This window comes from Ylistrum balloti, unplaced genomic scaffold (genome assembly GCF_031769215.1).
Source record: "Ylistrum balloti isolate Yb309-2 unplaced genomic scaffold, AGI_CSIRO_Ybal_v1 Utg370158, whole genome shotgun sequence".
Classification (NCBI taxonomy): domain Eukaryota; kingdom Metazoa; phylum Mollusca; class Bivalvia; order Pectinida; family Pectinidae; genus Ylistrum; species Ylistrum balloti.
Genome location: NW_026782155.1, coordinates 489,560 through 514,598, shown reverse-complemented (window position 1 = coordinate 514,598; position 25,039 = coordinate 489,560). Strand labels below are relative to the sequence as shown.

At 35.2% G+C, this 25,039-nt stretch overlaps 1 protein-coding gene across 1 annotated transcript; it reads left to right on the top strand.

Moving 5' to 3' along the window:
• Positions 1 to 1,688: 1,688 nt before the first annotated feature.
• On the top strand, positions 1,689 to 4,899 carry LOC132550936 (cilia- and flagella-associated protein 251-like). The gene is made up of 3 exons (XM_060215037.1): positions 1,689 to 1,853; positions 4,054 to 4,337; positions 4,797 to 4,899. The coding sequence occupies exons 1-3, from the start codon at positions 1,689 to 1,691 to the stop codon at positions 4,897 to 4,899; spliced, it is 552 nt and encodes a 183-aa protein (XP_060071020.1).
• The last annotated feature ends 20,140 nt before the right edge of the window (positions 4,900 to 25,039 follow it).

Below are 25,039 nucleotides of genomic sequence, written 5' to 3'. Positions count from 1 at the left end.
AAAAATGATTTACAATGTGTTTCCATTTTAATTTTGTTTGATTTTATTCACATGGAAAAACAACAAACAATTCCAATACAGACTCTTTATAAAACAAAATAGATAAATTTTCATTCAAAAGGTGATTCACGTAAATTCAGCAAGGTGATTCGTGTTCCTGGCTAATAGCTTCCTATCGCCGCCTGAAAAATACCATAAACATAGCTTAAAGTTAGTACCATATTTTATACATATCCTTATATACAGAGAATATCCGCATGTGACATATAGACTCGGTATGTGAAACAAATATCATGTGTTGAATATTTTGGCTATGCATGTTAAAACATTTTTGATTTTGTTAACCAGCATTCCAATAAAAATCGTGTATGCGTTAAGATTGTACCAATAGACGCACTTGTAAATAGGTAGTACATTTTAATATGATATTTGAATTAGACAGAGTGGAGCCACCTAAGCAGTAACTGCATCATACAGCTGTTTCGTCCTTCTAAGACTCGTCAGTGATGCTACAAAGTACAGCTGTTACGTCCTTTTAAGACAAGTCAATAATGCTACATCATACAGCTGTAATGTCCTTCTAAGACTTGTCAGTGATGCTACAACATACAGCTGTTTCGTCCTTTAGGACTCGACAGCAACGCTACATCATACAGATGTTGCGTTCTTTTAAGACTCCTCACTGATGCTACATTATACAGTTGTTTCGTCCTTCTAGGACTCGTCACAGATGAAACATCATACAACTGTTTCGTCCTTCTAAGACTTGTCAGTGATGCTACAACATACAGCTGTTTCGTCATTTTTAGATTCGTCAATGATGCTACATCCTACAGCTGTTTCGTTCTTCTAAGACTTATCATTGATGCTACATCCTACAGATGTTTCGTCCTTCTAGGACTCGTCACAGATGAAACATCATACAACATTGTTTGCCTATCTAGACCTCGTAAGTGATGATAAAGGCTTACTCTTTAACCTCGAAGACGTAGAAAACTACATTTCATTGAAAGAGAAAATAAAAACGCATGGTAGCAGAACAGCCTATAGGAGAAAATAATTTTACATCATGTGTAAACGGAAAAGACATTTTTCCACAATATTACATGATGTACTAGGGTAAAGTCGTCGTGTAATACTTTTATCATATCTTTTTAAAACAACACTAAAAATGCACTACTCACGAGATTTTAATTTTTAGCGTTAATCTCACCAAGCAAGTCGTCTTTCAAATGTTCTTATTTTATCGTCTTTAATATTCTTTATTCTCTTTAAAAAATCCACATAACAAGTAGCAATGGAGAATAAACACATATTTGTAGATTGATAATGTAAGGCGTGTAATTATTTTGATGAAAAAAAATTATCGATACGTATACGTTACCTTTTTTGAAGTTGGAGCATTGAAGCTGAGGCCGCTGACCGGGGTATTCAGGAGAGCTAAGGATGCCCCGGGATCACTGTACACTGTTCCCGTGTTTCCGACACTGATATCATATGTGGACACACCTGTATTGGCTTGATAGGGACCTGAAGCAAAGATTTGTTGCTGTACAACACCTGGACTCGCCAAAACACTACCTACGCCTACATTCCCGACAATTCCGTTGACACCCGCACTATGGTATGTGTGTACCCCAGTACCATGAGTCGCATGCTTTGAACTAGGAATGACTTTATGAGATCCTATGCCTCCAATGGCAACAGCTGGACGTACTATTCCGGTATGCTTTACCACGTGTCTGGTCAGCAAGTGCGGTCGTGGGTGCACCGCGCCGTGTCCTCGAACAACGAAACCACCGGTGGCCTTTGAAGCAGAGCTCACAGCCAGCGCACAGGCTATCAGCAGTATTGTATATGCAAGCATATTGAAGCTTCTCAAACAACACCTACTAAATACTCGCCTTTTTTAGATCTGCAATTAAAAAAGAAGAATAGTATTAGGTTGCGTTCTAATAGGTCAGTTCATGTACGAATTCACTTTGATTTCATTTACTTTAAATTTAAGTTTCTGAAATTAGCGGTAAGATAAAAATTCTCCCTTAGTAAAATCATTGAAGCTTGCGAAAAATTTTGCAGGTTAACTATCTCATATCTTCCACGTGCTTTCTTGCTCCACTTCCAATGACTTATTTAGATGTTGATTCAAAGACGACTTTAATTATGTTGTCAACATTTTTAAAAAATCATTGTATTAAGAAATCTGATCCTATATATAGTATATACCATTGCGATATTGATTGTAAAAAAACTCAATATACTGATTTTTTATACAAAAAAATGTGGCAAAAGGTGGCATGCATAAATGAAAAAGAAAAGAAATAATTGTAACGTTTAGTAAAAACGACAAATAAATGAATGAATAAATAAACACACTATATACGGACGAAAGTGACAGAATAAACAAAATTTCTAAAGCATAACAAATGATAATCATGATATTTGTTTATACTTTTATCCAATGTCATGCCTAAAAAAGCAATCATTCCAAAAATGAGACGTTATACAATTTCAAATACTCGGGTATACATTAACTGATTGTATAGAAAAAATAGTGTATAGACAAATTTACATTACCTATCAAAGATACACGCTATGTTAGATACATGTTACAGCAATTATCACGTCTTCAAACTATAACGTTACCTGTTCGACCTGAAGCGCCTGTTGGTAATGTGTGATGACGAACTTCTGTTTTGTCGAAGCTATTTATACAAACCAGTGACTAGTGTTGACTGATCTGCTGTCAAATTAGCTCCAGTTTAAAGCAGAAGAAAACAAATGTGCCTACAACGATCTATAATCATTTGTGTGACGACTAATTACATCACTGAATTGTTCAATCAGGAAAATAAAATAAAATTAAAAAGGTATTTCACACCTACATGTCGACGTCATTCATCAAGAATTCAGTTCCATCTGATATCGAGGGGTTGTTAGATTAACGGTAATTCAGTTTTTAAATTTCGATTTATTTTAAAAATAGTTCAATATGCACGAAATGTTTAAATGAGTTATCTTAGTAATTTATAGCGTTAATGTATGCTCATATGAATATTAATCAGGAATATTATTAATTTTAAACTAAGCTTATTAATCCAGCTAAAGTTTAAGATATGGACACATGTTTGACAAATTATCATAGTCACAGATTCAGTAGATCAAGTTTCAAAATGAATTAATAAAGTAATCAAATAAATTAGAAATTCAATAAAAAACAAAGCAGATCTATTTCTTCTATTTGATGAAATTGACAAATACTTATCTTATGAATGTCTTTGCAAAAATACCGTTTTGAATGTTTACATCCGAATTCGCCATTAAGCTGATGGACGGATATCCAACAGATAGTCCAAGTCATTAACCTGTCAAAAATCTATACATCTACAACACCATTACATCAATCAAAATCACCAGACAGTTCAATATTTTTTTCTTAGATAGACTCATTTGCATAACGAACTTATTTCCCTGAACAGGAAAGAAAATTATAAAATTCAGTCACCACAAAAACCCAGTCTAAGCCTAGCAAGAGATACTGTAATTGATTCAACCAAGTCTTCTGAGTGTGCAGTTCCTATTTTCATTATTATAATAGAAATGTTTCTTTTTTTCAATTCAATTCGGTCTTCATTTTAACTGTCATGCTTATGTTTATAAGTAGTTTAATTTGGAGGAAGGAGGAGGAGAAGGAGGAAGGAAGAGAAGGAGGAGGAGGAAAAAAGGAGGAGGAGAAGGAGGAGGAAAAAAAAGGAGGAGGAGGAAGGAGAAGGAGGAGGAGAAGGAGGAAAAGGAGGAGGAGGACGAAGGAGGAAAAAGGAGGAGGAGGAAGGTGGAAGAGCAGGAGAAAAAGGAGGAGGAGGAGGAGGAAGGAGGAGGAGGAGAAGGAGGAGGAGGGAAAAAAAGGAGGAGGAGAAGGAGGAAGGTGGAGGAGCAGGAGAAAAAGGAGGAGGACGACGAAGGAGGAAAAAGGAGGAGGAGGAGGAAGGTGGAAGAGCAGGAGAAAAAGGAGGAGGAAGGAGGAGGAGGAGAAGGAGGAGGAGGGAAAAAAAGGAGGAGGAGAAGGAGGAAGGTGGAGGAGCAGGAGAAAAAGGAGGAGGAGGACGAAGGAGGAAAAAGGAGGAGGAGGAGGAGGAAGGTGGAAGAGCAGGAGAAAAAGGAGGAGGAGGAAGGAGGAGGAGGAGAAGGAGGAAGGTGGAGGAGCAGGAGAAAAAGGAAAAGGAGGAGGAGGAAGGTGGAGTAGCAGGAGAAAAAGGAGAAGGAGGAAGGAGAAAAAAAGAGGAGGATGAAGGAGGAAGGAGGAGGAGGAGAAATAAAGGAGGAGAAGAAGGAGGAAGGTGGTGGAGCAGGAGAAAAAGGAGGAAAAAGGAGGAGGAGGAAGGAGGAGAAGAAGGAGGAAAGAGGAGAAGGAGGAGAAAAAGGAGGAGGAGAAGAAGAAGGAGGAGGAGGAGGACAAGGAGGAAGGAGGAGGAAGGAGGAAAAAGGAGGAGGAGGAGGAGAAGTAAGAGGAGGAGAAAAAAGGAGGAGGAGGAAGGAGAAGGAGAAGAAAGAGGAAAGAGGAGTAGGAGGAGGAGGAGAAAAAGGAGGAGGAGGAGAAAAAGGAGGAGGAGGACAAGGAGGAAGGAGGAGGAGGAAAAAAAGGAGGAAGGAAGGAGGAGGAGAAGGAGGAAGGAGGAGGAAGATTAAAAAGGAGGAGGAGAAAAAGGAGGAGTAGAAGGAGGAAGAAGAAGGAGAAGGAAGAAGGAGGAGGAGAAAAAGGAGGAGGAGAAGGAGGAAGAAGGAGGACAAGGAAGAAGGAGGACAAGGATGAAGGAGGAGGAGGAGAAGGAGGAAGAGGACAAGGAGGACAAGGATGAAGAGGAGGACAAGGAGGACAAGAAAGAGGAAGGAGGAGGATAAGGAGGAAGGAGGAGGAGGACAAGGAGGAAGAGGAGGAGAAGAAGGAGGACAAGGAGGAAGAAGGAGGACAAGGAGGAAGGAGGAGGAGGAGAAAAAGGAGGAAGAGGAGAAGGACAAGGAGGAAGAGGAGAAGGGGGAAGGAAGAGGAAGGAGGAGGAGAAGGAGGAGGAGAAGAAGGAGGAGAAGGAGGAAGGAAGGAGGAGGAGAAGGAGGAAGGAGGAGGAGACGAAATAGCTTTGTGAAATAATGATATTCTTTCGTATTCGGGAATATATATGGCTAAATGTGAGATTGTTCAATATTCTTTATGCACATACGGTACTTGAAAGATTTGCACTTAGTCATCGGCATAAAAAAAGTAAAAAAAAAAAATGTAGAAAAAAAACAAAAACCCAGTAATTTTAGTGTAATCGTTTTCTATATCATTTTCTGTTGATTAGGACTTACATTGATATCTGATGATACATATATATATACATATATACACATATATATGATTGCGATTTATAGATGTCTTTTATACAATAGATTATATAAATAACTGCTCAAATCAAAATACATGAACTGTTGATATATATATATATATATATATATATAATATTGTCAGATTTGATGTATATTATTAACTTTTCGTGTTGCCTACAACATCCTATCATTTAGAAATACATGTACATCAATCAATTTAAACGCCTCATTACTCAAACGAGACAAACACGTGAGACCAGTGACGTTTGAAGTGATGCACAATGAATTGCAGCGACCGTTGTAAACATATAACGTCATCAAACTGTTCATGTTCTTAACATTTTTACTTTTGTATAAAAAATTTAAAAAATGGGCCACCTAAGCGTGTCAAACAATATTAAGTTGCAAAAATTTCAAACAATATTCTGTTGTGTTTGCTGTTTCCTTTGAAAGGTCAAAGAACAAACTGACTACTTCACTCAATACAGATGTATTTAAATACCTTCTCTAGCAATATTTGTGTTAACAATTTAAGCAGCAGCAGAATGCACGTTCATTTATTCTTCAAAAAATTTAACAGAATTCAGTAATTCCATTATCCAGTGCAATAATACATTATGATACCAAACCTGGTCGCCTTATCATTTCCACAATTAATGCAGTTTTGGTTTTAGCGAATTGCTAGTGTTTAAATTTTACTAGGCATAAGCGTGACACAAAAATACATATACACACATACGTAGTGAAAATAAAGACATACATATTCTGTAATCCAAAAATTCTCAAAGCGAATAGCAGTATTTCAATATATAGCTAAACACGCATGATTTAAAATTCCTTGTTAGTTTCCAAAATAACAACACTGTCACGTAAGGGAGCAGTAATAACTAACCCTTTCATCTGATACAAGAAAATGTGGAAAATTCAGATATTGTTTACTATCAAAAGAACAGGTTAGAACCTGTCTGGGATTCTTGGAATGTAAATAGATATAGAAATGATGGTTGAAATACGTATTTGACGAAGCTATACAGATGAAGGTGGAGACGAAATATGGTCACCACTCTTTGCACACAAGACTTGCCAAAGGTCTGAAGCAACATACTTTTACATGTATCTTTTCTATCTGTTTGTGAACCCTACCGCCCATTGACGTGGTAATTTGGATTTATTGCTAGTTCTGATTTTTTATGTTCTGTCTTCGTGTAATTTCTGATATAACAAGACAAACATATAAGCTAATTTTCATGATGAACGGCATACATTACTGCTTAGTATTGACGTTTTGTTATCGTGATCAATGACCTCTCTGGTTTCAGTGTAATATTGAATGTCACGAAGGTACTATAAAAGGTAGAATGATTGTCTTTGATTGCAGGAAAAGGAAGCGAGTTTCGGTCTGATGTTGCTTACAGGAAAGACACAAAATTATCTCTTTAGGAAATATTCTGTTTCGTATTTTTTAAGACGTTCAGTGTGCCGGGTGGTTTCTTTACTGTTTACACTGTTCTCATTTGGGAACTTTACATCACTTAGTCTGGTTATATAAAACTTCCATGGCGGGTGTGGCTTATGAAGAATACGCATACATTTCCAGAACGAGGCCTTAATGACCTTGAACTTATTATGAGTTACTATGATATGTTTTTCAGGTGATATTTCTGTATAGATGAAGCCTTTTGATAGTCAGGTACTGTGAAGAAAAACTTCCTAATTCCATGTTTTGGATATATCACATCTGCGAAAATGCCCATTCTGTGTGGTATTCATTTTGTCCTATGGCAAGGCACTTCACCTCAATTACCCAAGATTCCATGCGACGGACCTCCAAATGTTGGTCAATTATGTAACCAATAGCTAATACAAGGTGACCTCGCATGAAAATGAAACTGAATTGCCACTTGATTTTGTCTCTACACCAAATCAGCTTCATATAAAAGAGGATTAAGGAGTCTTAAAATGGTGATTCATATTAAATGTTTTGAAAATATGTACCAACTACAATTCATCGTTATCGATGATGTCAATCATGAAAGACATCTCAGATTTTCACCTTCATTGAATGACATTTTGACTAATGATGATAATGACTGATACGTTACTACTGTCCTAAATGCATGAAATGTCTTGTTTATATAGAGATACTAAACGATGAGTCACGCAATATATAAGCTTCTAGTCAAAACAAGAAAATTAGATATGAATGAAATCATTTTTCTATTCTATGCATCATCGTCATCATCATCATCAACAAAGACCCACCATGTATTTTCAAACAAAATATTAATTTATTTGAAATCCATTAAACATAATATGCATAATTTATTATTATCATCTTATATTACATTTATTTTTTCAACTTTTTCAAGATAAAATTAGGCAAACTAATTTCTCAACAGTCAAACTTAAGTGAAACACAATATTAAGATAGTCGCAATTTGGTTGACCAAGGCTACATATGACACTGACACAGACAGTTCCTGAAAGGAGGTAGGCGTTACCCATCTAATCATGATATAATTACAGTCACTCAAGTTTGGTAATATCGTGGCATTAACAAAACACACATGTTTCAACTTTTTAACTTGATTTATCAAGTCATAGTGACTGCTTCATAACAAGTGTACATAAATTTGTCAAAATCCTATAATTCAACCAGCGTTTGACGTAAAAGATGATTGATTTGTTACGAACAATTTAGAAACAGACATGTGACATCTGTACCCTAATTGGTAGCTCAGTTGCTAAAGCATTAACATACAAGGTACACATAGGTAACATCAGGCGAAAATTCTGGATTCCACTCCCTACCGGTGACGGTTTCTTTTTCTAAAGAAGCTGAGAAGCGGACCTGTGTGAGCTGACATCGCTGTATCATTAGGAAAGGCACTTTTATCACACATGTAATTTATTTAAATGGCATACAATGTGCCTTCCATATGTTGTTCATGTAGGTAGTCACCAACTACTACACCTACGTAATATCATTGTACGTTTTCAGAAATTTCATTGTCTTTGTTCACAATCCTAATTTGCCCTAGTTGTATTGAATTTGGATTTGGATTATGATTCTTTTCTTATTTATTTATTTGATCTTTTTTTAATTTCTTGTTATTTTAGCAGACCACATTGATATCGATAAAAGGACTTTGTGATTAATTACATGTTTGGAAAAATCATTTGGTCTGTCAATTTTTTGTTGCTTTACTAATCTAAAATATTGATACCGAATTTAATATATATACATGTAAACAGAAGAAATCAGGTAGACCTAAGCCATTTTAAATGTTCGAAAAAGAGCCAACCCCAACCCCAACCAACCCCAACCGCCCCCCCCCCCACCCCCCGCAAAAAAAAAATAGAATAAAAGAAAGAAAAACTAACAACATTATCAATCAATGGTATTTAACTTTATAATTGAATAATGTTTACATTTGTATGTACATGTAATTACGTATTCATGATCCAATCTGAATAAAAAAAAACAAGAAAAATAATTCCAGAAAGGATCATATGTTGTTCTGCTTTATAGTATATGTACCAATAAACGGAGTGGTTTTGTTTATCAATGTTTATTCATTCTACGATTTCATGGATTTTCTCCGTATTGAAACCAAATATTTAATTCGAAAAAAAATTGTTTGAAAGAATTTGAATCACGTTTAAGATGTTGAAAAAGGAGAAAACACATTTGATCCATAAATTGCATAACAGAAACTTAGATGCATTGAAGAGTTCTCAAGCTTGACTAAAGTATAAACATACCTGGCAAGACTGGCCCATTTTGTCGCCCTCGTATATACTTTTTTTCATTTTCCATGATAAGTCCAAAAGCCATAACCTACTTATCTCATCTTAACACAAAACACCTATTTCCCCTACTGAAGACCAAAAAGGGAATTGGAGACTCTTTAAATCAAGGCAAATTTCACTAGAATAAACAATAAAAAATATGTTATGAAAAAAAAAGTAGAATGTTTTGTTTCAAATCAAAACGTTTATCATTGCAATATGATATATAAACCTGATATATCATCAGAAGTTTCATGACAACTAAAGAGATCGTGTGTGTAACTCATCATATATTAGGGCGGACAAGTATTCTTTTGATCATCTGCCAACGACTGTCGTCTTTGCATGCACGACTAGATAAAACATTTTTTATCATGTCTAGTTATTTTCATAGTCTAGACACTTTTATCTGGGGTACTGCCATTATACCTAGTTTTTTCTGTGTAATGTTTAAGAGATCTGTCAAAAGGTTATAGTCTTCAATGTAGTATATATCGGGATACTTTCCCATGAGCAGTTTTTTCCCAAAAGATTTACACGATGTACCTTCTTCAATTTTCGCGTTTTTCTTTACTTGCGATTGCATTTCAACAAAATTTGAAGGAAAACTTAATCATAAAATTCATATCTTCATTTCTCGTTATTTGTTTCCGATGCATGCATATAAATAACACATATTGGTCAGTGCACAATGAATCGCCACGAAATCGGTCTTAATTCACAGCTCTAGTTCACAAGCTTTATTATCCCTGCTACAGCACCGGCAAACTTTACCTTTTAAATATGTTTTTGAATGGTTCTCGTCTCCAAATTCTCAAAAATTAGATATGCGAAAACAATTCTCAATATATGATTAATTAACAGAACTACTCATTCCATGCATCAGCAACTATATTGATACATTTATCGAATATCATTTTCTTCGTTAACTAAAGTCTTTATTATGATTTACTGTGACTAAAGTTAAGTAGAGTTAAACATTGCACATATACAGGTAGTTGAAGACAAAATTTGTTTTAAATTTTGGTAAAAGGTGAGAAAGGACCTCTTACAGGAACAATAGAATTTTACCCACGAACCAATTTAAACCAAACTGGGTTCTATTTGTAGCACCTTGAGAGACAAACCAGGAAACGAGTTTTAAAAATCTAAAAGGCATGTTAATCTGTACATTGTGATATCAGATATGTAACAAAATACTGAAAGATAAAAAGGTATGCGATATTGAACTTTGAAAAAGTCATTTTTTAGCATTTTTTAAAGATATGACAAGTTTTTGCGGAAGTGAATCACGTACGTCCGGTTATAGCACACCAACAAGTTTTACAGATATTTGGGTCATTATACTGTCTACATATGGTGAAAATTTCAGAAAAATCGAGAACCGGTAAAATTGTCATGTTAAGGTCAAAAGGCATCGTGGTCTATTTTCCAAAAATGTCAAAAGGTCTATGTTTCAGTTGGATTTTCAACCAACCATTTTTTTATATATTATCTATTATTTCTGTTATGTCATCAGAAACATCTTCAATGAATTTTGTAGAGTTAATTACATGATTCGATATTGTAAAACCTTCTTATTGCTTGTGATGTTTTGAAATAAACCGAATTCTGTTTCTTGTACACAATAGAGCTTTTAATGGATACAGAGACTTAAACATTCCTCAAAATATGTATCATTTTCTAAGAACCAACTCCTGTCGTGTGCAGGAAATTGATAATTTGTGAACTAACTAAACTGAAATGATAACTAATGGCCATGGTGTTTGAATATGAACCTAAGCATAAGGAACGTACATTGTATGAAAGCTTTCAACTCTTGATTTCTTTGATTTGACCCAATAGAATATCAGAGTATATTCTTAAATACGATTCAAAAGTGTACCAAAGTGCAGTTAGACAGTTACTGGAATATATTTATTTGTATCTGAGTATAATTTACTATAGTTTCTCTAAAAGTTGCCTTTCAGTCTCACTGAAAAAAACTGAAAACCACAAATCAAAATGTGCGTATCATTGTCTTTTTCAATCATGCTCAAAATAAACAGTTTTTGAATTTTCTTGCAGGAGGTTGTAGCTCTTTGGCATTTGTTAAATTATGAAGTATCCAAGAATAAAAAGAATGGATGCTAAATGAGCACGCATGCCCATCGTTTTCTTTCCTGCAGGGCATACACAATAATATGCATTGACGGGATCCTAGGCTCCCAGATTTCGGTACTCGTTCTTAGAATTGCGTGTCATGTTAGGATCCGTTGCAACACGATTGACCAATTCATTGTCCATGCCCAACATTCTTACCATACCCTGTGCCATCTGGATGTCACGTTGTTCTCGGAGTGGATCATGGCTGTAGATTGGACCTCTAAATGCATTCAGACTCGGCGTTGTAATCCGCAGAACTTTGTTTATCACTGGAACTATGACATTGGATGGTAATTTTTCTCTGAAGAAAATCCATTTCTTCATGCGTCCGTGGTATGATTCCACGACCGAGCGAAGTTTGGTACTATGCCGATCTTCATTTGCTTGTAATAAATCTACTTGTGATTTACCTGCAGGAAAGAACGATGGCATGTTTGAATCGTACCTTAAACTGGCCATAATGTTGAGAACATCCATGCAGCCACGATCAACAATGACGTCATTTTCATCAAGTCATGACTTGAGAATGTCAAAGTTCTCGATGATAAGCTTTGTAATGGACGCATCAAAACGTTAAATACAGTGTTGTGTGACAGTGCATCTTGGCGTGTCATATGTGTGGTCCCAACGTATTGGGGAACAAGTGTTGTGCTCAACACTTCAGTAATTTTACGAAAATATCTGGACAATGATGCTGTGGACAATCTGGTCAGAACTGACAACTGATTTCGTGATAGACCAGTTTTTAACTTTGCCCAGAAGGACATGAGCAAGGCTTTGGAACAGATATTACCAGTAAATGCTGAAATAATGCATGTTTTGTATTTTTCTTGCATTTTCAAAAACTGATCTAAAGTCCATCCTGTCCACGCAAGGCAATCGGAATTGGACAATGTTTCCATTTTCAGAGTAAGAGAACCTCTTTCATTAGAAAGTTCATGTATTATCTCAAGAAGATCAGTGATAACTTCAGCACATATATTGGTTTGAAGTTTCTCTTAAAGAGGGGTTCTATCATCAGTGCACACTTCAGTATCTGGGTGCAAAAATCTACCTATCATGTGCACGGACAAATCCGTGCATCGGCAGGACACCAACGTCTTAATGCAAAAGAAGAGAATGCCGTATTTGAGTTGGTTTGGTATCGAATTCGTCATTGTATTGCAGACACACAGAACATTTCCTATGAGAGGAGGATGCATACTTTAGATCTGTGATAGTCAAAAGAGGCAGGGACGAAGAGAAAAGAGATCATTTGAGTCATCTCTAAACTCTGACATACAAAAATCTCAGGTTTCTTGCTGAAGTCCACCAGATATATCTGAGTGCGGTCTTATCTTCACATACCTTGTATATCACTTCATGCATATCTTCTTGCCTAATTCTTCTACCGGCAGACCCTGATTGATAAGCAAGTGCTTCAACCAAGTGTTTTGTCGGGAATTTTCTTGCATTTTTACTATCTTTTTTGAAATCTCAAAATCTGATCTTGCATCCTGGTATGATACAAGTCTCATCCATATTAACAAATTATGTCAGAGAAGCAAACTAAATTAAGTTGATTTGCAATGTCTTTACATACAGTTGAGATTAGCATCAGGCTTAGGCAATATTAATTGTCATAATAGAAGTAATTAATAATACATCAATAAAAATGATTGATTGAAAATCCAATAGAAACACAAATCTCTAGTTTTTGGTATTTTTGGTATTTTTGGAAAATAGACCACGATGCCTCTTGACCTTAAAATGACAATTTTACAGGTTCTCGAATCTTTGGTGTGCTAGAACCGGACGTACGTGCTTCATTTCCGCAAAAAGTTGTCATATCTTTAAAAATGCTAAAAAGTGATGTTTTTCAAGTTCAAGATCGCATAACATTTTTATCTTTCAGTATTTTGTTTCATATTTGACATGATAATGTAAAGATAAACATACTAATTACAATACAGTATCAATTGATGCAAGATTTTATCTATTTGATAGTTTTTGGATCAAAATCTGACCCTTGATGTACACCTGTGGTTCACTACATTAAATGAGTTATAGCACAGGCCCCTGGGGCCTTTTTGATTTTTTAAACTCATTTCCTGGTTTGTCTCTTAAGGTAATACAAAAAGCACCCAGTTTGGTTTAAATTAGTTCGTGGGCAAAATTTTATCGTTCCTGTAAGACGTCCTTTATTTTTGCTGTGTTTTCATTCGCCGATCGGAAATTGCTTTGTTGAATGTAAGGGAAAGATGCATTTTAATTTGTGTATTTAATTGTTTATTGCTTTTGTGTCTGTGATGTAATTTTTTTTTTTTTTTTTTTTTTGTGACGTAATGTTCAAACTGTGTGAAATTTTGAAGAAAAGAACAGGGAAAAAAGAAAGAAAGAAGATGAAATAAAGAAAAATAAACAACTAGAGAACCAAAAATATTTTTGTGTGTGGAAAATGGAAAACTGGAAGAATTGTGAAAGCCTTGAATTCGGATATCGGGATTTAAATCCCGTATACAAATATCTATGGGTGCAATAAGGCTAATGGTCGTTTGGAAAAGTGCTTAAAATGTATACTTAATTGATTCCTTAAGTCGATATCGCCCGTCCATGTATCGATCTGAACCGTATTCTATGCAAGAGACCGTTTCCAAATTTATTTCAGCCTTATCTAAAAGTGATCCAATTTGCGAAAAGCATCAACAGTCTATTCAATCTTTTTATTTTCGATTTTCGACTTAAACGATTATCAATTATGTATTTGAAGAGTCTTTTAGCATTCAGATAAAGTATATTCCACACATGTTCATACGAGAAATGGCAGAATCATATATTCATTGTCTTTATTGTGTTTTCCACTGTTATGCCGGGATCTAGATTTTAACCTTACATTTAAGCGTCTATATCACCAGGATTATTTGCCGTTTTAGATCTGTTTTCTCTTTTCGCTCTGCATTCCGTTTATGACATGTTAAAGATCATCAAACGAATGTTTCATGATATGTGTCATACTAATTAAGGCCACACGTAATGCATATAGCCATTATTCTATAATATATTCCCATGTTGGACCCTACATCGGGGTCGCGAGAAGAAGCTTTATCACCAAAATATTAAAATCGTATTAAATGAAACAATCATCTTAATAATTTGAATGCAAAATGCATGTATCTATTCTAGTACAGAAAACAGATGATGATAGATCGTGTAAAACGCTCAATAATGTTAGAGTACATAAAACCATGCTTAAAATTCCGATGGAATATGCATTATCGTCTATTTTCTATTCGCTTCGGCACAGGTTATTCTGAAAAAAGTATTGATATACATGTATAATGGCAAAAATGATGACGTCAGAAGCGAATATGAGCACTGGAATCCAAAAACCTGGGTTTAATTAAGTTTTAAGTAAGTATTTCTCACACTCGAACTTAAATATATTAAAGTCGGCGGGACCGTGGGAAAATTTGAATTATCCGGTTATTCGATTTATGTAAAATGAATGTTTAGTGTGAAATTTTGACCTGACCGATGAAATACTTCGAATTAAATGGGTTTTCCGAGTTATACGAGTCTGAGATAACGAGGTTTAACTGTATCTTATAAGAGAAGTAAAACGCACGAGAGCACAATGATATTTTGAAGGAATTCTGCTTGTTTCACTAAGCAAAATATGTTTTCTAGTAAACATTCTTGGAACAGAAGCTGGGCTGTAAGTTTATTTTTAAAAAAAACCGTAAGATGAGAACTGTTTGTAAAATATGAATTACACTAAACATAACGCCTCTTTGATATATGTCACTGTTGCTAAGGCATATATCACTTGTCTTAACAAAAAAAACCAATCAATATCTACAGAAAAAAAATAGTGTAATGAATGACAACTGTGTCAACCATAACGTATTTACCGACATGTCGATTAATATTTATACAGAAAATGTCAAAAAGGTGACTAGGATGAACTTAACGGAACAAGTACAACACGATGTCGGCTATCTCTTATCGAGACAAAATTCTTGTATCTTTCTGTATATATTGTAATTTCAGGATCAATATCTACTTTTAATTACAACATATAAACATGATAAGGAAATATATAGATCATAAGACGTGTTGATCGAACTGATAACAAACTATCTGTTCCCAATACACTTTTTTTCATATACCATATGGACGGTATCAGTGTGTTTGAGCAGTCATTGTCTCTTATTAAACATTAATTATACTATACACATTAATCACAGCTACTTATATAGTACATACGATCATTTGTCATTACAATATAAACAAAATATACAGTACATCGATCTTCATTCACACTAGTCTATTAAAAAGGCGTAGCATTGTTCATGTGATAAGACGAATGCGTTTATATCAAGATAAATTTTTTTTCGCTACTATCACGATGATATAGGTTGATTTAGGAATGTACTCTGTGCACTAATCTATAGGAAAATAAAATTTACTCTTTGTATTATCATATTGAAATATTGCACTCATTAAGATTTGTCTAAACTTAAACTTTGTCAGTTTCCTCTCTGCAAGCTTACCAAACTATTTGGGAAATTTTTTTTACATTTACCGAGAAAAAGTAAAATCTTAGGAATGAATCATTTTTAGTTTCAAATTATGCTTAAAGTCATATTTTGTATTTTTCCTTTCCTAACTGGAAATATAATGTAATTTAACAGAGGAATAAATTATTGATGTGAACCATATTAGCCATTTTAGAGATAGATTTGAATGATAGTAATTTCAGAAAATGTTACAACAATTAAGCTCAAAAAAGATTCAATTGATGACGTGTTAGGGTGTGAACCACTCTTATCTAATTTAACGAGGGTTCGATTTTTGCCAAACGGTTGTTTACTATTGCCTTATATTCTAAATATATCTTCCCCTATATTTTATCCATTAAAGGGACAATTTAGTCGATTTCCGAATTCTACTAGAACCCATAGCTAGCACTTAGATGTCATGTAGTTAATATACAATTTGGGTAGCTTACATTTCGGGATATCCCTCTTCAAATATAGCCTAAATACAAAAATAACTCAAACTACTGCTTCCTCTACCGGGAAAAAAACTCTCTTGTTAACAAATCTACGTAATTGGAAAAGAGAGAGCAACGATACAATACCTTTGATTTGAAGTGTTTTAATTACTTCTCTGGATTATAAAATTTGATATTTTTGAAATCGTTTGTGATATAATTAATATATAAATATAATCCTGGACAGAAATGTTACTCTTATTGAGAGTTTGCATACCAAGGGGCTAACGAAGTGGAATTCTTTACAAAGATTTTACTTAGCGCAGAAGATATTGTTATGATAAAAAAAAGATAGATAAATAAAGAAAGAAATTAACAGACACGAAAAGTCGTCCCTTTAAGCTTTCGAATTTTCTTCGAGGACATATTATTGAACAGGATATATTACACATGCAGAACAGCGAAAAAGAAGAAAAAAATAAAACATTTTGTAAGATAAGGTAATTGTGACCATATTTGCATTATTCCTACACAGTTGGCAGTGCATGAGCACATAATAGATAAAATTCGTTTGATTTCACCGTGTTAATGTCATACGTGTCAATAAATCATAGTGTTTTAAGTATTTTGTCAAATTCTTTGACATTATTTAACCTTTTGTTAATAAGTTTGATGAAACTGACAATGATATTGACACATTTAACTTTACAGTTGTAGATATAAATCCACGCGGTCGCACAGGTCAATATGTCACCATTGACAGTAATTAATCTGTAAATTATTTGCTCTATCACGTGACCCACATAAATGACAATGATGAATCAATTATTCAAATTGACGTAATGAGACTAGATTCAAAAACAATGTTTCGTGAATATACTTAACAGTGTTAAATATTATATCTTACATATACATTGAAAAAACACATGCACAGTAAAACGTCTATTCAAACAGATCATTTCGATATATGTAATAACATGTTTTAGTTGATATTTTCATTCACCTTAAGTTCATTCGTATGCATTAATTAATAAACTTTAATGGTGATTAAAAATTAATAATAATGAAACAATTTCTTTTGTTCCAAATACGTTCTTTGAACTTTATAAATAACTTGAAACAAAAAAATTAATAAATCTTTATTTACGACAGGCATAAAGAAACCATAATATTGATAATTTATCATTGTAGCATATTAAATAATATTTATATCAAAATGAAAATAATTTTGATCACCGCCGTCTGAAAAGATAATTATAGATAGAAATAAAATTTAAACGATATGATGAGTTTTCAAAATTGTAACAGAGAGGATATATTTGCATTGTTTTTATTAATTTCACTGCAAAAATTAGAAATCCTTAACTCATTTTTTACCAGAAATCCAAATAACGCTTATACAAATGCAAGCTTACGTACACTTTATATAAAATCATAGACTTTCGTTGGGGGATTTTCTTGCTGATGTTGTAAAATCTCCACAAAATCAGGTTCCAACGAACTGTTAAAATCTGTGTAAGCTGCTTGACAACAAAGAAATAAGCTAAATCTCTTCAAGTATCCACGAAACAGTATTTTGAAAAAAAGCAAAATAAAACACGAAAGTTTAACCGCCTCTGGTGAAACCTAAAGTTACACAATGTACTTTTATGTAACATGAATACTTAAACTGCTTTCCACTTTAATATTTAACCGACTAATCAAGTTTTAAATTCAAATGAATTCAAAATGAAAATTGTAGAATAGAGTATTTTATCCTCTAATATATCTGTAAGATTACAGTATACAATTTTTCTACTTCTCGATTTATAAAGCCTATTTATCTAGCTACATGTATGGTCGACGAAACCAGCTCCAATCACGAGATCGTGAAACTACACACCAGGTGATGTGTGACGTAAGCCGTAGGCAATCAGCTGTCTATCAATGTAGAATCAAGTACCTAGTTTGTGTGGTCTGAAAGTAAGCTGTGAATTCAAATCCTTATCATTCTGCAGTGCACGTTATCATTTAATGTATAAAGATAGAAATTCCCGATATACAATTGGTGTTCCGTTGATGATGCACAAGTTTATGGTTAGCCAATAAACTGTTTTTATTTCTTTTGTATCGTTTTAATCGAATTCTACTTCATCATCACGAGAATTTTAAAATACTTTTCTGTACTCCGTTGTCCAAAAGTTTATTGAATTTTAAAGATCCATTATGATCGCGTCTGGAGAAACTTTTACAGACATAATATTAGTGATCAGTGCTAATCAGTATACTTGGTAGTTGAATTGTGTGTATAGTACTTTACTTTCGTGTCTGGTTGTTTAATTATGTGACTGAAGGTTCCATTGTTAGTATGTCCGGTGGTATCATTGTTAGTGTGTCTGGTGGTATCATTGTTAGTATGTCTGGTGGTATCATTGTTAGTATGTCTGGTGGTATCATTGTTAGTATGTCTGGTGGTATCATTGTTAGTATGTCTGGTGGTATCATTGTTAGTGTGTCTGGTGGTATCATTGTTAGTGTGTCTGGTGGTATCATTGTTAGTATGTCTGGTGGTATCATTGTTAGTGTGTCTGGTGGTATCATTGTTAGTGTGTCTGGTGGTATCATTGTTAGTATGTCTGGTGGTATCATTGTTAGTATGTCTGGTGGTATCATTGTTAGTATGTCTGGTGGTATCATTGTTAGTATGTCTGGTGGTATCATTGTTAGTATGTGTGGATGTATCATTGTTAGTATGTCTGGTGGTATCATTGTTAGTATGTCTGGTGGTATCATTGTTAGTTTGTCTGGTGGTATCATTGTTAGTGTGTCTGGTGGTATCATTGTTAGTGTGTCTGGTGGTATCATTGTTAGTATGTCTGGTGGTATCATTGTTAGTTTGTCTGGTGGTATCATTGTTTGTCTGTCTGGTGGTATCATTGTTAGTATGTCTGGTGGTATCATTGTTAGTATGTCTGGTGGTATCATTGTTAGTGTGTCTGGTGGTATCATTGTTAGTATGTCTGGTGGTATCATTGTTAGTATGTCTGGTGGTATCATTGTTAGTATGTCTGGTGGTATCATTGTTAGTATGTCTGGTGGTATCATTGTTAGTATGTCTGGTGGTATCATTGTTAGTATGTCTGGTGGTATCATTGTTAGTATGTCTGGTGGTATCATTGTTAGTATGTCTGGTGGTATCATTGTTAGTATGTCTGGTGGTATCATTGTTAGTATGTCTGGTGGTATCATTGTTAGTATGTCTGGTGGTATCATTGTTAGTATGTCCGGTGGTATCATTGTTAGTGTGTCTGGTGGTATCATTGTTAGTATGTCTGGTGGTATCATTGTTAGTATGTCTGGTGGTATCATTGTTAGTATGTCTTGTGGTATCATTGTTAGTATGTCTGGTGGTATCATTGTTAGTGTGTCTGGTGGTATCATTGTTAGTATGTCTGGTGGTATCATTGTTAGTGTGTCTGGTGGTATCATTGTTAGTATGTCTGGTGGTATCATTGTTAGTGTGTCTGGTGGTATCATTGTTAGTGTGTCTGGTGGTATCATTGTTAGTATGTCTGGTGGTATCATTGTTAGTATGTCTGGTGGTATCATTGTTAGTATGTCTGGTGGTATCATTGTTAGTGTGTCTGGTGGTATCATTGTTAGTATGTCTATGTCTGTGGTATCATTGTTAGTATGTCTGGTGGTATCATTGTTAGTATGTCTGGTGGTATCATTGTTAGTGTGTCTGGTGGTATCATTGTTAGTATGTCTGGTGGTATCATTGTTAGTATCATGTCTGTGTGGTATCATTGTTAGTATGTCTGGTGGTATCATTGTTAGTATGTCTGGTGGTATGTCTGGTGGTATCATTGTTAGTGTTTGTCTGGTGGTATCATTGTCTGGTGGTATCATTGTTAGTATGTCTGGTGGTATCATTGTTAGTATGTCTGGTGGTATCATTGTTAGTATGTCTGGTGGTATCATTGTTAGTATGTCTGGTGGTATCATTGTTAGTATGTCTGGTGGTATCATTGTTAGTATGTCTTGTGTTTCATTGTTAGTATGTCTGGTGGTATCATTGTTAGTATGTCTGGTGGTATCATTGTTAGTATGTCTGGTGGTATCATTGTTAGTATGTCTGGTGGTATCATTGTTAGTGGTTTTATGTGTTAGTATGTCTGGTGGTATCATTGTTAGTGTGTCTGGTGGTATCATTGTTAGTATGTCTGGTGGTATCATTGTTAGTATGTCTGGTGGTATCATTGTTAGTGTGTCTGGTGGTATCATTGTTAGTATGTCTGGTGGTATCATTGTTAGTATGTCTGGTGGTATCATTGTTAGTATGTCTGGTGGTATCATTGTTAGTATGTCTGGTGGTATCATTGTTAGTATGTCTGGTGGTATCATTGTTAGTATGTCTGGTGGTATCATTGTTAGTATGTGTGGAGGTATCATTGTTAGTGTGTCTGGTGGTTTCATTGTTAGTATGTCTGGTGGTATCATTGTTAGTATGTCTGGTGGTATCATTGTTAGTGTGTCTGGTGGTATCATTGTTAGTATGTCTGGTGGTATCATTGTTAGTGTGTCTGGTGGTATCATTGTTAGTATGTCTGGTGGTATCATTGTTAGTGTGTCTGGTGGTATCATTGTTAGTATGTCTGGTGGTATCATTGTTAGTATGTCTGGTGGTATCATTGTTAGTATGTCTGGTGTTATCATTGTTAGTATGTCTGGTGGTATCATTGTTAGTATGTCTGGTGGTATCATTGTTAGTATGTCTGGTGGTATCATTGTTAGTATGTCTGGTGGAATCATTGTTAGTATGTCTGGTGGTATCATTGGTATCATTGTTAGGGTGTCTGGTGGTATCATTGTTAGTATGTCTGGTGGTATCATTGTTAGTATGTCTGGTGGTTTTATTGTTAGTATGTCTGGTGGTATCATTGTTAGTATGTCTGGTGGTATCATTGTTAGTATGTCTGGTGGTATCATTGTTAGTGTGTCTGCTGGTTTTATTGTTAGCATGTCTGGTGGTATCATTGTTAGTATGTCCGGTGATATCATTGTTAGTGTGTCTGGTGGTATCATTGTTAGTATGTCTGGTGGTATCATTGTTAGTATGTCTGGTGGTATCATTGTTAGTATGTCCGGTGGTATCATTGTTAGTGTGTCTGGTGGTTTTATTGTTAGTATGTCTGGTGGTATCATTGTTAGTATGTCTGGTGGTATCATTGTTAGTATGTCTGGTGGTATCATTGTTAGTGTGTCTGGTGGTATCATTGTTAGTATGTCTGGTGGTATCATTGTTAGTGTGTCTGGTGGTATCATTGTTAGTATGTCCGGTGATATCATTGTTAGTATGTCTGTTGGTATCATTGTTAGTATGTCTCGTGGTATCATTGTTTGTATGTCCGGTGGTATCATTGTTAGTATGTCTGGTGGTATCATTGTTAGTATGTCTGGTGGTATCATTGTTAGTATGTCTGGTGGTATCATTGTTAGTGTGTCTGGTGGTATCATTGTTAGTGTGTCTGGTGGTATCATTGTTAGTGTGTCTGGTGGTATCATTGTTAGTGTGTCTGGTGGTATCATTGTTAGTTTGTCTGGTGGTATCATTGTTAGTATGTCTGGTGGTATCATTGTTAGTATGTCTGGTGGTATCATTGTTAGTGTGTCTGGTGGTATCATTGTTAGTATGTCTGGTGGTATCATTGTTAGTATGTCTGGTGGTATCATTGTTAGTATGTCTGGTGGTATCATTGTTAGTGTGTCTGGTGGTATCATTGTTAGTATGTCTGGTGGTATCATTGTTAGTATGTCTGGTGGTATCATTGTTAGTGTGTCTGGTGGTATCATTGTTAGTATGTCTGGTGGTATCATTGTTAGTGTGTCTGGTGGTATCATTGTTAGTATGTCTGGTGGTATCATTGTTAGTATGTCTGGTGGTATCATTGTTAGTATGTCTGGTGGTATCATTGTTAGTATGTCTGGTGGTATCATTGTTAGTATGTCTGGTGGTATCATTGTTAGTGTGTCTGGTGGTATCATTGTTAGTATGTCTGGTGGTATCATTGTTAGTATGTCTGGTGGTATCATTGTTAGTATGTCTGGTGGTATCATTGTTAGTATGTCTGGTGGTATCATTGTTAGTATGTCTGGTGGTATCATTGTTAGTATGTCTGGTGGTATCATTGTTAGTATGTCTGGTGGTATCATTGTTAGTATGTCTGGTGGTATCATTGTTAGTGTGTCTGGTGTATGTATCATTGTTAGTATGTCTGGTGGTATCATTGTTAGTATGTCTGGTGGTATCATTGTTAGTATGTCTGGTGGTATCATTGTTAGTATGTCTGGTGGTATCATTGTTAGTATGTCTGGTGGTATCATTGTTAGTATGTCTGGTGGTATCATTGTTAGTATGTCTGGTGGTATCATTGTTAGTATGTCTGGTGGTATCATTGTCAGTATGTCTGGTGGTATCATTGTTAGGGTGTCTGGTGGTATCATTGTTAGTATGTCTGGTGGTATCATTGTTAGTATGTCTGGTGGTATCATTGTTAGTGTGTCTGGTGGTATCATTGTTAGTGTGTCTGGTGGTATCATTGTTAGTATGTCTGGTATCATTGTTAGTGTGTCTGGTGGTATCATTGTTAGTATGTCTGGTGGTATCATTGTTAGTATGTCTGGTGGTATCATTGTTAGTATGTCTGGTGGTATCATTGTTAGTATGTCTGGTGGTATCATTGTTAGTATGTCTGGTGGTATCATTGTTAGTATGTCTGGTGGTATCATTGTTAGTGTGTCTGGTGGTATCATTGTTAGTATGTCTGGTGGTATCATTGTTAGTGTGTCTGGTGGTATCATTGTTAGTATGTCTGGTGGTATCATTGTTAGTATGTCTGGTGGTATCATTGTTAGTATGTCTGGTGGTATCATTGTTAGTATGTCTGGTGGTATCATTGTTAGTATGTCTGGTGGTATCATTGTTAGTATGTCTGGTGGTATCATTGTTAGTATGTCTGGTGGTATCATTGTTAGTATGTCTGTTAGTGGTGGTATCATTGTTAGTATGTCTGGTGGTATCATTGTTAGTGTGTCTGGTGGTATCATTGTTAGTATGTCTGGTGGTATCATTGTTAGTATGTCTGGTGGTATCATTGTTAGTGTGTCGGTGGTATCATTGTTAGTATGTCTGGGTGGTATCATTGTTAGTATGTCTGGTGGTATCATTGTCAGTATGTCTGGTGGTATCATTGTTAGTATGTCTGGTGGTATCATTGTTAGTATGTCTGGTGGTATCATTGTTAGTATGTCTGGTGGTATCATTGTTAGTGGTTTTATTGTTAGTATGTCTGGTGGTATCATTGTTAGTATGTCTGGTGGTATCATTGTTAGTATGTCTGGTGGTATCATTGTTAGTATGTCTGGTGGTATCATTGTTAGTATGTCTGGTGGTATCATTGTTAGTATGTCTGGTGGTATCATTGTTAGTATGTCTGGTGGTATCATTGTTAGTATGTCAGGTGGTATCATTGTTAGTATGTCTGGTGGTATCATTGTTAGTATGTCTGGTGGTATCATTGTTAGTGTGTCTGGTGGTATCATTGTTAGTATGTCTGGTGGTATCATTGTTAGTATGTCTGGTGGTATCATTGTTAGTATGTCTGGTGGTATCATTGTTAGTATGTCTGGTGGTATCTTGTTAGTATGTCTGTGGTATCATTGTTAGTATGTCTGGTGGTATCATTGTTAGTGTGTCTGGTGGTATCATTGTTAGTATGTCTGGTGGTATCATTGTTAGTATGTCTGGTGGTATCATTGTTAGTATGTCTGGTGGTATCATTGTTAGTATGTCTGGTGGTATCATTGTTAGTATGTCTGGTGGTATCATTGTTAGTATGTCTGGTGGTATCATTGTTAGTATGTCTGGTGGTATCATTTTAAGTATGTCTGGTGGTATCATTGTTAGTATGTCTGGTGGTATCATTGTTAGTATGTCTGGTGGTATCATTGTTAGTGTGTCTGGTGGTATCATTGTTAGTGTGTCTGGTGGTATCATTGTTAGTATGTCTGGTGGTATCATTGTTAGTGTGTCTGGTGGTATCATTGTTAGTGTGTCTGGTGGTATCATTGTTAGTATGTCTGGTGGTATCATTGTTAGTGTGTCTGGTGGTATATATGTTAGTGTGTCTGGTATCATTGTGTGTGTCTGGTGGTATCATTGTTAGTATGTCTGGTGGTATCATTGTTAGTATGTCTGGTGGTATCATTGTTAGTATGTCTGGTGGTATCATTGTTAGTATGTCTGGTGGTATCATTGTTAGTATGTCTGGTGGTATCATTGTTAGTATGTCTGGTGGTATCATTGTTAGTATGTCTGGTGGTATCATTGTTAGTATGTCTGGTGGTATCATTGTTAGTATGTCTGGTGGTATCATTGTTAGTATGTCTGGTGGTATCATTGTTAGTATGTCTGGTGGTATCATTGTTAGTGTGTCTGGTGGTATCATTGTTAGTATGTCTGGTGGTATCATTGTTAGTATGTCTGGTGGTATCATTGTTAGTATGTCTGGTGGTATCATTGTTAGTATGTCCGGTGGTATCATTGTTAGTATGTCTGGTGGTATCATTGTTAGTATTGTGTCTGGTGGTATCATTGTTAGTGTGTCTGGTGGTATCATTGTTAGTATGTCTGGTGGTATCATTGTTAGTATGTCTGGTGGTATCATTGTTAGTATGTCTGGTGGTTTTATTGTTAGTATGTCTGGTGGTTTCTTTGCTTTG

What these genes read in the sequence shown, in the direction of transcription:
- LOC132550936 (XM_060215037.1), top strand. Translation starts at nt 1,689, where the DNA reads ATGCCTCCAATGGCAACAGCTGGACGTACTATTCCGGTATGCTTTACC. An exon ending in CACAGGCTATCAGCAGTATT is followed by an intron (nt 1,854 to 4,053) that starts GTATATGCAAGC and finishes AGGGAAAAAAAG; the next exon opens with GAGGAGGAGAAGGAGGAAGG. An exon ending in GGAGGAGAAGAAGGAGGAAG is followed by an intron (nt 4,338 to 4,796) that starts GTGGTGGAGCAG and finishes ACAAGGAAGAAG; the next exon opens with GAGGACAAGGATGAAGGAGG.